Source organism: Anabrus simplex, chromosome 1 (assembly GCF_040414725.1).
Source record: "Anabrus simplex isolate iqAnaSimp1 chromosome 1, ASM4041472v1, whole genome shotgun sequence".
Classification (NCBI taxonomy): Eukaryota; Metazoa; Arthropoda; class Insecta; order Orthoptera; family Tettigoniidae; genus Anabrus; species Anabrus simplex.
This window is the reverse complement of record NC_090265.1, coordinates 934,637,949-934,652,230: the sequence shown is the minus strand read 5'-3', so window position 1 is coordinate 934,652,230 and position 14,282 is coordinate 934,637,949. Positions and strand designations below refer to the sequence as shown.

At 38.6% G+C, this 14,282-nt stretch overlaps 1 protein-coding gene across 1 annotated transcript in view; it reads right to left on the bottom strand.

The window, feature by feature from the left end:
• Window positions 1–14,282, bottom strand: part of LOC136857538 (paired box protein Pax-6) — a 516,728-nt gene that overhangs the window by 84,672 nt on the left and 417,774 nt on the right. The window contains exon 5 of the mRNA XM_068225094.1: window positions 4,137–4,277. Within this exon, the coding sequence (XP_068081195.1) occupies window positions 4,137–4,277 (141 nt within the window). The remainder of the gene's footprint in view (window positions 1–4,136; window positions 4,278–14,282) is intronic.

The window sequence follows — 14,282 nt, the reverse complement described above, 5'->3', positions numbered from 1 at the left end:
CAGGATTCAGTTAAAGACCATCTGAACTGAAAGCCAGAAGCTAGGTCACTATTCTAACGTGTACATAATGTACATGAAGATGATAGTGATGACGATAATAATAATAAGAAGAAGCAGAAGAAGAAGACCATTTTAATTGCTATAGATGTCGAGGGGTGCTAGATTGTTATAATTTTATCCCGTAAGAACATTTTAACTTATCGGAAAGTAACGACAGGCAGGCCTATAGAATTATGAAAATTAAACGCCCTTAAGTGCCAACAAGCTCATATAGCTGAGTAAGCCGCATTACAGCTTTCATACCAGGATTAAAATCTTTACTTGGATCGAACTGAGGACCGGGTACGTTTGATGCTACACCTACACCGTAAGCTGGCATCAACAGTAGCAACAACAGTAATAACAACAACTTTCCGTTAACCATCCTTAATTTCGTCAACCACATAAGAAACTCATTCTGGATGACCACTATCAATTATGTTACAGTAAAGGTAAGAAGCTATCTTCATTTAAAACAAAAACACTTGTTCTTCTCAATAAAGTTTACCAATTATTAATCCCATATTAATCGTGTTGTCTGTTCGTGCGGCTCCTAAATGAGAGTCCGATCGCAGTGATGATGATAATTATTTTTAAGAGGGTTCAATCTAGGCAACCATACCTTCTTAACACACAGCTTAGAAGGAAAAAGCCCGAATCTTCGAAAAATGGGAATATCATAAACAAAATGAAGAGCAATCAGCAATGTGAAAATGAAAACCACCAATAACCGTGCACACTTAATAACTTTAAGGACGGAAGAGAACAACAGTAGATCAAGAGAGATAAAACACATAAATAAGGAGTCATGCATAAGTAACAGCAATGCCAGATTCAGCTTGGGGCCCTGTGGTCACTAACTCTCGCTCCCAAGTTGAGGATAATGCTATTATTTTACTTCCTTTCTTAATATGTTTACCTTTCAGGGTTGGTTTTTCTCTCGGACTCAGAGAGGGATTCCACCTCTAGCGTCTCAAGGGCAGTGTCCTGGAGCGTGAGACTTTGGGTCGGGGGATACAACTGGGTAGGAGGACCCGCACTTCGCCCAGGCTGGAAGCGGTAGTGGCCTTAAGTTAGGTACCATCCCGGCATAATCCCTGGAGGAGAAGTGGGAAACCGCGGAAAACCACTTCCAGGATATCTGAGGAGGGAATCGAACCCCCCCTCTAGCCAGTTGACCTCCCGAGGCTGAGTGGACCCCGCTCCAGCCCACGTACCACTTTTCAAATTTCGTGGCAGAGCCGCGCATCGAACCGAGGCCTGCGCGGATGGCAGCTAATCACAATAACCACTACACCACAGAGGCGGACGCTATTAGTTTTACGTCCCACTAAATACTTTTACGAGTTTAGGAGACGACGAGGGACCGGAATTTTGATCCTCAGAATTTATTTTTAGTGGTGGTAAATCTACCGTCACTAAACTTATTATTATTATTATTATTATTATTATTATTATTATTATTATTATTATTATTATTATCTTCATGTACAGTCCTCCGGATTGAGCCGGAATGGAACCCACCGAAATGAACTAGAAGTCCAGCGCTTTACTGTGTGAGCTACTGAGTTCATTGCTCTGAGTTTCGAGAACCCGTGGGGTTCCCACTTTAGTCACCTCTTACGACCGGCAGGGAGCTCCGTGGATGTGTTTTGTCTCCACCCGCAGAGTGTAATGAGGTAAATATAATTGTTGACGGCTAATGTGTACGTAATGTCTTATTAGTAACCATGGCAATGTCAATTCAATGAATTTTTACATTGTTTAACATGCTCAACTATCGCAAGCTCTGAAATAAATGTAGGCTAGTAAATTCAAGGAACTCGGAAAAGATGACTGCTCATAAATAATCAGAGTATGCAAATTAAGGATCTTCACCCAGTTCGAGAAGAAAATTTTGAGAGGAGTAAGCAAAATCTCTGTCTGTAAGGTCATAAGCCCGAAGGCTGTTTGAATCCCCAAATACCATCCCCAGAAGTTCAGCTGTTATATGGAAACGGCAATAAACAACGGTTGTACCCATATCTCACCAACTTTTGCACTGTTACAGCCATAAATTGGACTGAGACTTCGGTGGAAGTTACATTTTTCTCTAGTATGTACCAAGACAAACATGAAAGAATACTACGTCTGATGAAATGAAATGAAATGAAATGAAATGAAATGAAATGGCGTATTGCTTTTAGTGCCGGGAGTCTCCGAGGACAAGCTCGGCTCGCCAGATACAGGTCTTTTTTATTCGACGGCCATAGGCGACCTGCGCGTCGTGATGAGGATGAAATTATGATGAAGACAACACATACACCCAGCCCTCGTGCCAGCGAAATTAACCAATTATGATTAAAATTCCCGACCCTGCTGGGAATCGAAACAAGGACCCCTGTGGCCAAAGGACAGCACGCTAACCATTTAGCCATGGAGTCGGACACTAAGAAATAGTAACTTAAGCATTGAATTTTATGTGTTTCCCTTTTATTAATAACATTGAATTAGCATCCTGTATTCAAATAAAATAATTATATTCAATAACAAATTGACGGGACCACTACTTAGTGACGAAACTTGAGCCTAGAAAATACAGGTAGCTGGTTGAGTGAAGTGATGACCTGTTAATCGCTTACGGCTACGATACCTCAATCATGAAAGATGAGACGAGTATGTTCGTGCTGTCTTGATCTCGACAAGGGAAGCTAACTTAAAGCCGTCGGCAGGAAAGAAATTCACTTCCCTTTACATCCCTTCTTTTGCTCTCGCAGCTACATCAGGATCAGGTTTTCGGCTTACTACTGTTGCGATACTTAAAGATTAAAACTGTTCAAAACAAACATATTTTCACTCCCATAAATTTAGCACTATTTTAATTTCTCCACACCAATAGATGTGTTTAAATATTTAGCTCACCCTTTCTTGTAAGCCATGCATGTATGTATATCCACCCCTTAGTCCAGTTCCTTGGTATGGTGTCGGTAATGAGGTGATATGAATTTATATGACAAGCTTTTACGTCTTGATGCCCTTGCTGACGCCGGGCCAGTTGACAAGCTGACGAAGATGGGATGAGTGAGGTGAACGTAAAATGGGCAAGGAGGTGGAAGGAATCGCCTGTGGCCAGTTGTTAGCTTTCTTTATATAATATATCCCAGTCCCTTAACGAAAATCCTATAAAAAGTTACAATAACAACGGTATTAATTTCATTGTTGAAAATTGAAGTAGGCAGAACAATAATTTTGATAAAATATTGAAAATAAATTCCAAATCCATGTATTTGTTTTCTCTAGAAACTGTTAAAGAGGGTTACTATAAATTATCCCATTTAAATACGTATCAATTCACTGATTGATCAATATTATATACTTGAACGTCATGCTAAAATCTATTCTAAGTAAAAATAGTTATATATTTTGTCTGTGTCAATACACTTAAAATCCTAGAAAACGAAAATCTATATTTCCTCCAAACAACACACGATGACATTAGCATATTTATCTCTATCCTTCAGCATCAGAGTGCCAATTGTAATATGAAACTCCTCATTTACTCTTGGATGAACAGTTGCATGAAAATACAGTAAATCTTATTATTATTATTATTATTATTATTATTATTATTATTATTATTATTATTATTATTATTATTATTATTATTATTATTATTATTATTATCGTCTTCATGTACAGTCCTCCGGATTGAGCCGGAATGGAACCCACCGAAATGAAATAGAAGGCATGCAGCAAAATAAGAACTCTACAAGCTTACAAACTTATTTGGTATTTGGGAGAATACCTTCAAGACTTGTCCGTTACAAGTCACTTTGTGCCAAACCTGAGAGAAAAACGCAGAAGGCTACTATATTAATTACTGGAGATAAAGAGCTCAAAGATCTTCCCAACTATTCAATATTACGCATTTATTCTTCCAAAGAATATACAACTACAGAGATATTCTGAGCTGAACAATTCAAATATCTCCCAAGCAATAGACTACTACACTGACCGTCTAAGTCGAACAATTCAAAGATCCCCCACACAGTTAATTACTAAACTGACTTTAGGATCTAAACTTCGCATAAATCTCATATACGAATTGTTACACTGACCTTCCGAAATGAGCCTTTCACGGATCTCCCATGCGAAGATGGTAGGGTTCTCTCTCTTGTACTGCTCGATTTTGGACACCACAGCCGGGGTAGCCACTTTTGGTTTGCTGCCACCAATCAACCCTGGAGGACGAAGCGTTCCTGGAAAGAAAAACATTTTTTCATCTTTAACATTCTGTTTGTCATTGCCAACTCCAGAGTCAATAATTTGCTCTGCGAAGTTTTTTCTCGCTCTACAAATATTTTTGTGAACTTCAGTACAGTCATTATCTTCAAATATTCAGAGAAAACTTCTGACCAACGCTCCGTTATTAATACTCACAAGTCTACAAAAGTTCAAAAATCAATTTCCCATCGTATAACGGAAATTATACAAATAAATACGGAATTTTTGCCAAAACTGTACAGTGCAGCATTTCCTCGCTGTTACAACAAAACCTCGTATCTCCCAGTGTTTTTCCTATCCATCATTCTCCTTATGACTTGTCACGCCTCTCATTCACATGTGGATATGCAGTCCATATTTGGTATTTGGAAGAATACCTTCAAGACTTCTCCGTTACAAGTCACTCTGTGCCAAAACTGAGAAAAATCTCTCAAGGATCCACCACAGAGCTACTATATGAATTGCTGGAGCTGAAGAGCTCCCCAACAATTGACTACTGCGCAGATATTCTCCCTCAGAATTGACAGGAAAGGAAAATGAATCTTAAATACATTGTACTGTAGGTGTTTGTAAATATGTCAGCGTGGTATGGTAAGGTTTTGGGAGATAGAAAGTTTTGCTGTAACAGCGATGATATATTTTATTTTTCCATCCTCCGTGACAAAAAAGGAGAGTATTATTTGTTGCAGAAATGTACGCGAATTGCAGAAAATATCCAGGAAAGGATGGAAACGTACCATGTATCAGTGGAAAAGTTTGACTTTGGATTATTATTTAAGCATCAATCATTGCACAGTATCACCAATTAGTTTAGATGCAGCTAATAAAAATAACAACAAATATTGGAACTGAATAGTTTCATGATAACTGAATTCAACCCTAAACACTATTAGGGGAAGATTATTTTGATATACTATTGAATAATAGTGTCATCTGTATGGAATTTACTATTAGGACAATTTGCAAGATAAGAAAATAGCACATTAGGCCTACTTAAGGTGTCCGTCAGGAGATAAAATATACTTCGGTCATTCTTGAGAAAACTTATCGTCGCTTCACCGGTAAAAGGTTGTAATCCACAAAGCTCTTCCTATCGATTATTCTCCTTAAGACTGGCCACGCCTCCCAGCCACGTATGGATATGCAGCCCATCAGAACAATGTCCGTTGTGTTCGTTTTCCTATGCCGACGAGTAACCGGAAATGAACCTAACATGCATTATACAATAGGAGTGCGTAAATACGTAATGCAAGCATACATTCGTATAGTACGGTACAGTAAGGTTAATTTTCCTTTACACATGGGCATAGGAAAATGAACACAACAAAATTTGTTCTGATGGACTGCATAACCATATGTGGCTGGGAGGCGTGACCAGTCTTAAGGAGAATAACCGATAGAAAGAGCTTTGTGGATTACAACCTTTTACCGGTGAAGCGACGATATGGTTCTGTAAACTTTTAGGTAAGGATTCAGCAAAAAATGTTTCATCTGACATTGCTTGGCTTCTAAATTTTCAGTGTTACATAAACTATTGAATATGTAGAGAGTATTATCTATAAAATTCCAAATGTTATAATAAATCACATTGGAACACAATAAAAATGAATTTTTAATTTTAAAAGCCATTTTCCATGCACTGTGTAAAATCTCTTCAATTATGGAAACTGTAAAATGCATTTATATGGTTTCGGCAATTTTTCCGATAGATATCTGCAGGATTCTTCATACGTTTTATATAACATTGAATGAATGGATATGATGTGTGTATCTCAATCATTTGTGCATATCCAATGAACCATAGATGGTTATAAAGCCTAGGGAGCACTCATTCTTTCAACATGCATGTCCCTTTCCTGTCTTTAATCAAGGACCACTTACTTAAAAGTTTTGGAACATTCTTCTTTACATATGATTAATATTGGAAAGGGTTCGTAACCTTGTTATTTTTCTCTAGACTCAATAATGACCACCTATATCTATAAAAACACCAACTCTGATACACACTCAGCGTGAAATCACACGGTTAACTATAGTAGCAACATCCCTGGCTCCCAAAAATGGAACAACAGCAACAAATGCACATAATCGAGACATTAACGAAGCCGTTTCATTAATGACAACTTTTTATAGGAGTATTAATTCTTGGAATTAAAGTGCGTGTTTCTGTTCAAGAAGATCAGTTGTATAGTGTGTAAGACTTTCTTTTAGAACAGTATTTGAGAGTTCACCTTAGACATCAAACTCTGTGAAACATATGATTACTGGAAAGTGCTCTTTGAGAAACAAGGACCTCTTTGAATAATATCCAGGTCTTTTCGTTCAATGCAATAAGGCACGGTACTACACTGAAAGTGAAGCGGAACGGGAGTGTACTTAATGACAAGTCATAAGAGTGAATTATCCTCTCGCTAAAGGAAAGAGAGGCAAGTTTTATGAAATTACCTTCTCTCTCATGAAGGAACAAAAGCGAAGGTTAAAAGTAGTCTATAAGTCATAAGCATGTGAAAAGCCCTGGGACGTTTGAAGTTGTGTCATTTGTAAGTCCAAACAGTTTCATGCAATGAGAGGAAATAAATGCTGCAGTCAACTAATACCGCAGCAAAGGTAGCAATTTTCTTCCAAAACTCGTTCACTTAACGTGGGCAATATTAATGGCGCGGACTTGAAGCTATTGTGGTATACACTGTAGCTCAAGAAAATGAATCACCTTCGTCGGCGTGCGTGGGAAATGACAATGCTTGTTCGTTGATATAAATTCTGTCATGTTTACGGCAGTGTAAATACGGATAATTTTACATCTCATGGGAAACTAAAATTTATGTACTGTCCAATAGCTATAAAAAGTTTTAAAGGAAGATAAATTATTGGTCAGTTAATTCACGTGGCTTGAGCAAGTAAAATTAGTGTATTAGCATAAAACATCATAAGATTAAATTGACTTGTCATGAATTTTCTAATTTGTTTAACAGTGAAAAATTTTACTGCCGTAAAGGCGAAAAAGGCCAAGTTTACGAATGAAACTGGGTAAATTTTACATTTCATAACAACTTTAAATCATACATTTATACGGTTATAATCATCTACGATCTAAGACGTTAACAGCACAATTATCAATTAAATATTATTTATATATTTATTTATTTATTTATTTATTTATTTATTTATTTATTTATTTATTTATTTATTTATTTATTTATTTACTGTGTCTATCTTGCTTAACTTCTTGGACGATGGGTGGACGATGAACCATTTACACTTTACTTACACTGAATCAAGTTTAGTAAAAAATAAGATATAATAAAAAGAAAATATAACATTCGGCTATTAAATGATAATAATAATAATAGCACAGTAAATTATATACAAATTATACGTAAAGTATACGACAGAAATTTTCAAAATCAAGTGGGGTCTGCAAGCATGTTTGTTTGGACCTTCAGTTTTACATGGAGTCAGGGCCAAAAGGTCTCAATATTTCATTTCAGTAATCCGACATATATTGCCCGAGTTGCGAACTGCAGACAACTTAATGACAAGCCAGTGACAATGCCACACAGCAGTCACGCTCCATATACTGTAGGATCTGTTTATTATTATTATTATTATTATTATTATTATTATTTATTTATTTATTTTTTTTATTTATTTATTTATTTACACGATTGTTCCCTTAAGACGAGCGATTGAACTTTAATACATAATGTCATGTTCGGGCGTTTTTCCTCTTTTCTTCCGAAAATCTCGGCCTCCTATCTTAATGCTCCTTCTTTCGCTCGTATGTCCACTTCTTCCCAGGTTGTCGTGATATTCTTCACTCAAATTTTACATTTGTGATTTTATTTCGGTCCGCCTCTGTGGTGTAGTGGTTAGCGTGATTAGCTGCCACCCCCGGAGGCCCGGGTTCGATTCCCGGCTCTGCCACGAAATTCGAAAAGTGGTACGAGGGCTGGAACGGGGTCCACTCAGCCTCGGGAGGTCAACGAGTAGAGGTGGGTTCGATTCCCACCTCAGCCATCCTGGAAGTGGTTTTCCGTGGTTTCCCACTTCTCCTCCAGGCGAATGCCGGGATGATACCTAACTTAAGGCCACGGCCGCTTCCTCCCCTCTTCCTTGCCTATCCCTTCTAATCTTCCCATCCCTCCACAAGGCCCCTGTTCAGCATAGCAGGTGAGGCCGCCTGGGCGAGGTACTGGTCATACTCCCCAGTTGTATCCCCCGACCAAGAGTCTGAAGCTCCAGGACACTGCCCTTGAGGCGGTAGAGGTGGGATCCCTCGCTAAGTCCGAGGGAAAAACCGAACCTGGAGGGTAAACAGATGATGATGATGATGATGATGATGATGATGATGATGATGATGATGATGATGATGATGATGATGATGATGATTTTATTTCGGCACTCGGTGCTGTCCTCGATATTCGCTATGTTGATCTGCTGTAGGTCCCTCTGAACCTCTTTTAGCCATTCTGCACCGCATTTACTCTGTTACGATGTTGAGTAGTTTCTTCGCCGTTCTGGAGTTGTCCATTCTGTAAATGTGTGTGTAAAATTTTGCTCGGCGTTTTCTGATTTCATCCGTAATGGTGTTTCTTATCTTTCCACAGAGGTCGTTCTGCGGTCTCTTCATCCAGATGCCATTTTCCTTGACTGCCCCATAAATCTTCCGAAGAATTTTTCGTTCCCGTTTTTCTATGTCCTTAATTTTAGAATGACCGTCGATCACCATTGTTTAGGCTGCATAGGTTGCCTCTGGAATAATTACTGTTATTATTACTGCTATGTCTCTGAGGACTTCTAACATGATAGTACAACCATGAGAAATTATTTATGGAATATGATGCAAGAGACCTGAAGAAGCATGTTGGGTTCGACAGGTTTGGCCGACAGACATCTGCGGTCATCTCTTCTTCAGTACATTATTTATATCACATTGAATGGATATGAAGTACGTATCTCAATCAGTTGTGCATATCCAATGAAGCAATAACGCGAAAGTTGAACTCATAAAATAACACCAGTTGAACGGTACGTGCAAAATTCAAGGCTAAAGGCAGAAGAATTTCCCGTTGGTAATGTTTCTGAGCTCCTTATTTAATATAAATTCGTATTTCTTACGACAGCCTTGTTAATTCAAAACGATCATTCCTATACACAATGGCAGAAATGGTAATCAGACGTACGATCAAGCTTACCTTGCTCCAACGTAAGTAGTTAGCGCAATTAATGTCTCATTGAGATGCAAGATTTAAACATTCAAATTTATTATGCATGCTAGCTATAGCTTTACGTGAAATCACAAGCAAGAACAGCAGCATGATCATGATATCCGTATACTGAGGCCGGACTTAGGCATATTGCTAGCGGGTGTGGAGGCGCTCTGAGATGTAAGTGCTCATCTCATTAAAATAATAATAATAATAATAATAATAATAATAATAATAATAATAATAATAATAATAATAATAATAATAATAATAATAATAATAATAATAATAATATGATCTCAGTTACAGTGTTGCAGACGTGTTCACTTCACGACTCTGATGTTTCGTTTTACCCCACCGGATAATCGAGAAATCTGCACAGTGTTCGGTCATCCATGGCTGAGATTTAATTAATTTTATTGGGTAAATACAAAATGTGACACCAAAAATCGTGTATATGTTGCTATCGTATGACCTGAAGTGCCGAATGAACTTTCTTCTGCCTTCCAAAAATTCGACAGCCTTTGACGGGAACGATCTAAGGAACCACCCTACCACTGATACATATTGGACGCAGTAGGGCTAGAAACATCCTATGTAGAAACATGGTACGTTCTCGTCCTCCGTTTTTAAACAATGAGCTATTCCGTCATCAGAAATATTTTGTAACTTTTTCCAAGTTCGTATTAAACATTCTTCTAATAATGTTGTTGTTTTTACGTCCCACTGACTACATTTTTACGGTTTAAGGAGACGCTGAGGTCCCTGAATTTTATCCCGCAGAAGTTCTTTTGCGTATCAGTAAATCTACCGATACAACGCTGACGTTTTTGAGCACCTTCAAATAACTTACCACCGGATTGAGCCAGAATCGAACGTGCCAAGTTGGGGTCAGAGGGCCAGCGCCTCAACCGTCTGAACCACTCAGTCTGACTAGCATTCTGCTGACCATCTGTGTATGAAAGCCACAGTTAAGGTACAAAGTATCAAATTAAGTATGAGAAACGCAACGTATGACTTTAACGATGAAATGAAATGAAATGAAATGGGGTATGGCTTTTAGAGCCGGGATTGTCCGAGGATACGTTTGGCACGCCAGGTGCAGGTCTTTTGAATTGACTCCCGTAGGTGACCTGCGCGTCGTGATAACGATGAAATGTTGATGAAATGTGACAGCGAAATTATCAAATAATGGTTAAAATTCCCGACCCTTCCGGGAATCGAACCCTGGACCCCTCCGACCAAAGGCCTGCACGCTAACCATTTAGTCATGGAGCCGAACACTTTAACGATGCAATATGCTCATAAAGTTGGGCTGTGTAACTCAGACAGTAGAGACCTGCCTTCTGAGCTCAAGTTCGATCCCAGCTCACTCAGATGATAAAGGTACTCATATACACCAAACTCATGTCTGTAGATTTACTGGCACAACCGTAAACGTAATAAGCGTAACTACAAATAAAAAGCATTTCGCTATAATAACCCGTGGGAATGTTTTTAATTTCGGCTTACAACACGTCTGTCTCTCAGTATCATAGAAAAAAAAGCAAAATTTGTCGTGGAAAATTACAAATGAAATACATTTACTCGTATATGGGGCTCTTAAGTCATTTAATAATAAATAATTATATTGACGCGTTTCAATTCTGCTGCTAGGCCTCCTGAAGGCTAAGTACAATGAAATGATCATAAACCTATAGATTTCCATAGATGCCATAACGCTATAGGGAAAGGCTACAGCATTTTTTTCAAAAACTCTGGAGTAAAAAGGTGAAGAAAATGATCTGACTACAGGGGGATCCATGGTCTGTTTAGTTTATAGCCGTCTTGTCTTTTTGGGTCTAAATTTTTCTCTTTCATGAAACAGAATTTGACAATTGTTATGTATGGCATATTCGGATAGAATAGACTTCGCTGTCTAGCGAACTAGTAAATGCTAATGACGTTCTTGAACCCTTGTATTTGTCTTTCTGTCAGACAAAAATAAACAGCTCCACAAGAGCAAGCAATCATATCGCGGGTTAAAAAACAACCTTATCATGTCGTAGTGTAGGAATGTATGCTTGCAATAATAATAATAATAATAATAATAATAATAATAATAATAATAATAATAATAATGTTATTGTTGAATGCTCCACTAACTACTTTTGACTTTTTTCGGAGTCACCGCGGTGCGAAATTGTGTACCCGCAGGACATCTTTTACATGTCAGTAAATCTACCGACACGAGGCTGACGCATCTTCAAATACCACCAGACTGAGCCAGGATCCAACCTGCCAAGTTTGGGTCAGAAGGCCAGCGCCTCGACCGTCTGCGCCACTCAGCCCAGCGAATGAATGTAGGCTATGTTTGCAAGATGTATTTACGCACTCCTGCAGTGTATTATATTTAAGGTTCATTATCCTTTACATATCAGCATAGGAAAATGAACACAACGAAAACTGTTTTGATGGACTGCATATCCACATGTGGCTAGGAGGCGTGAACAATGTTTCCATATTCACCACTCGGTGTCGTACGAAGTTGGGATATGAAAGATCTCTGATCACATATCGATGGATTTTTTTAAACTTCGTTAAGTGGTTTTAATAGAAAGCCATCGATATTCCTGTTTATCCGACAATATTATCATAAACTCAGCAATAGGTCGCCTAATAGAGATCCCAATTCTCCATCTAGTAGAGCAAAACAGAGCTTCAAAATGAATGTGCAGTAATCCTAAATGGCGTCAAATCAAAACGCCTGCATGTAATATATCTGGCCACATTAATATAGATAGCTGTTTTGTATGTTGGAAATGAGAAAAAACAGCAACTAACCTTGCACGGGATCGCTAGACTGATGCCTTGCGACCTCGATCACGAAACACATGGAGACAAACAATTGAAACAAAATTGGTCAAGGATAAAAAGTAGCTTGTATCTGCCATTTCAAGACAAAGCATACATGAACCACCAGGAGTTACTGAGTATGATAATTAAAGGGATCAGGCACTTCTGAAGTGTATCAGGCAAATACAAGGCAACATAATTTGCAAAACGTATAAGGAGATTTTTTATCGTAGTTAAACGAAATAAATGAGTAAACGGTGTCGATGAGAGAATGCCTTAAATACAGTAGTTTCGGCATGAGTTTGTGTAGAAGTCGTAAATTCCAATTGATCTCGTCATACCTTAGTTAATGTCCGGCTCCATGGCTAAATGGTTAGCGTGTTGGCCTTTCGTGACAGGGTTCCCGGGTTCGATTCCTGACAAGGTCGGGAATTTTAACCACAATTGGTTAATTTCCCTGGCATGGGGGCTGGATGTATGTGCCGTCTTCATCCTCATTTCATCCTCACCACGACGCTCAGGTCGCCTACGGCGTTAAATCACAAGATCTGCGTCTGGCGAACCGAACTTTTTTCTCGTACACTCTTGACACTAAAATCCATACGCCATTTCATTTCACCGCAGTTGATATAATAACTTGGGTAGTCAATACGCTATGAATTGTCAAATAAATACCATTTACTTACTCACTTGTCACCACATTTCATGTAACACCTGACGGACGGGAGTGAGTTTTGGCATACAGACCTTAAGTGAAAATGAAAACCTAAAACCTGTTTTCCAGTCATTGACCGGGTGAGGGATGGAATGAATGAAGCAGATATAGGCTATTAGTACGATGGGGTCGCCTCTCCCAAAGTGATTTATTAATGACTGATAGATGCTATGAAATGATAATGGAGAGTGTTGCTGGAATGAAAGATGACACGGAAAACCGGAGTGCCCGGAGAAAAACCTGCCCTGCCTCCGCTTTGTCCAGCACAAATCTCACATGGAGTGACCGGGATTTGAACCACGGTATCCAGCGGTAAGAGACCGATGCGCTGCCGTCTGAACCACGGAGGCTCGACAGACCTTAAGTAACAGATAAAAATCCTTCCTGAAATATTCAACCGCTAAAGAAGAAGATGGAGGGGTATCAGTTGAGAGGGTACAAAAATGAAACTTGACCAATGCTTCAGAGCAATATGTCACAGGTTGCAATGATAGCTAACATTAAGCCGCTTGGAAAAGTTCATAGATCTTTCCTTTCTTGTAGAGTTCATACCTCTCGACGTTGCTTTGTCTGTTCCGTGGCGAGAGACCCTATTTTCAGAAAGAAAACTTCGAAACTCTGCGTCTTGGTCTGCTCTATTTGTTGAAACTCGAGGATTCTACCTATCTGATATCGCAGAATTTGTGACAATAACAATCAATTATGTAAATATATCTGTGGAATGTGCCTGTATTAACGGAATAGAGGTTCCTCACTATATGATGGCTATCAAGGTAACCGATGTCTTCTCTCGTTATATCCTTCTTTTAAAATGCTAACTTTTCTTCCTTGATATTCTTTTCTGAAATGTACTATTCTTTTAGATGTACGCAAAATTTTATTTCTTTTAAGCAGAAGGTTTGATTGGTATAGCAACACTTTAATTCGTGCCTTCTGTATCATAGTTTGTATGAAGAAAACTGTTTTACTTGTGATATCAGAATTTTAAAAATCGTTTTCAATTAAACTGAATGGACTGAAAACCTTACGATGATAGGAGTTGGTGACAGAAGACGTACACAAGAAGAAGTACCGGTATTTTTCAATGAAACTCATCCTCATCGGCTACCTATTTCACAGAGACCCGTGAGTAGAACAGATATAAGATGGTCGGGAAGATAAACCAAGATGTGCAGTTGACAGTTTACTATCAGTTCGAGAGAAACCTCCTACTTCTCTCAAAT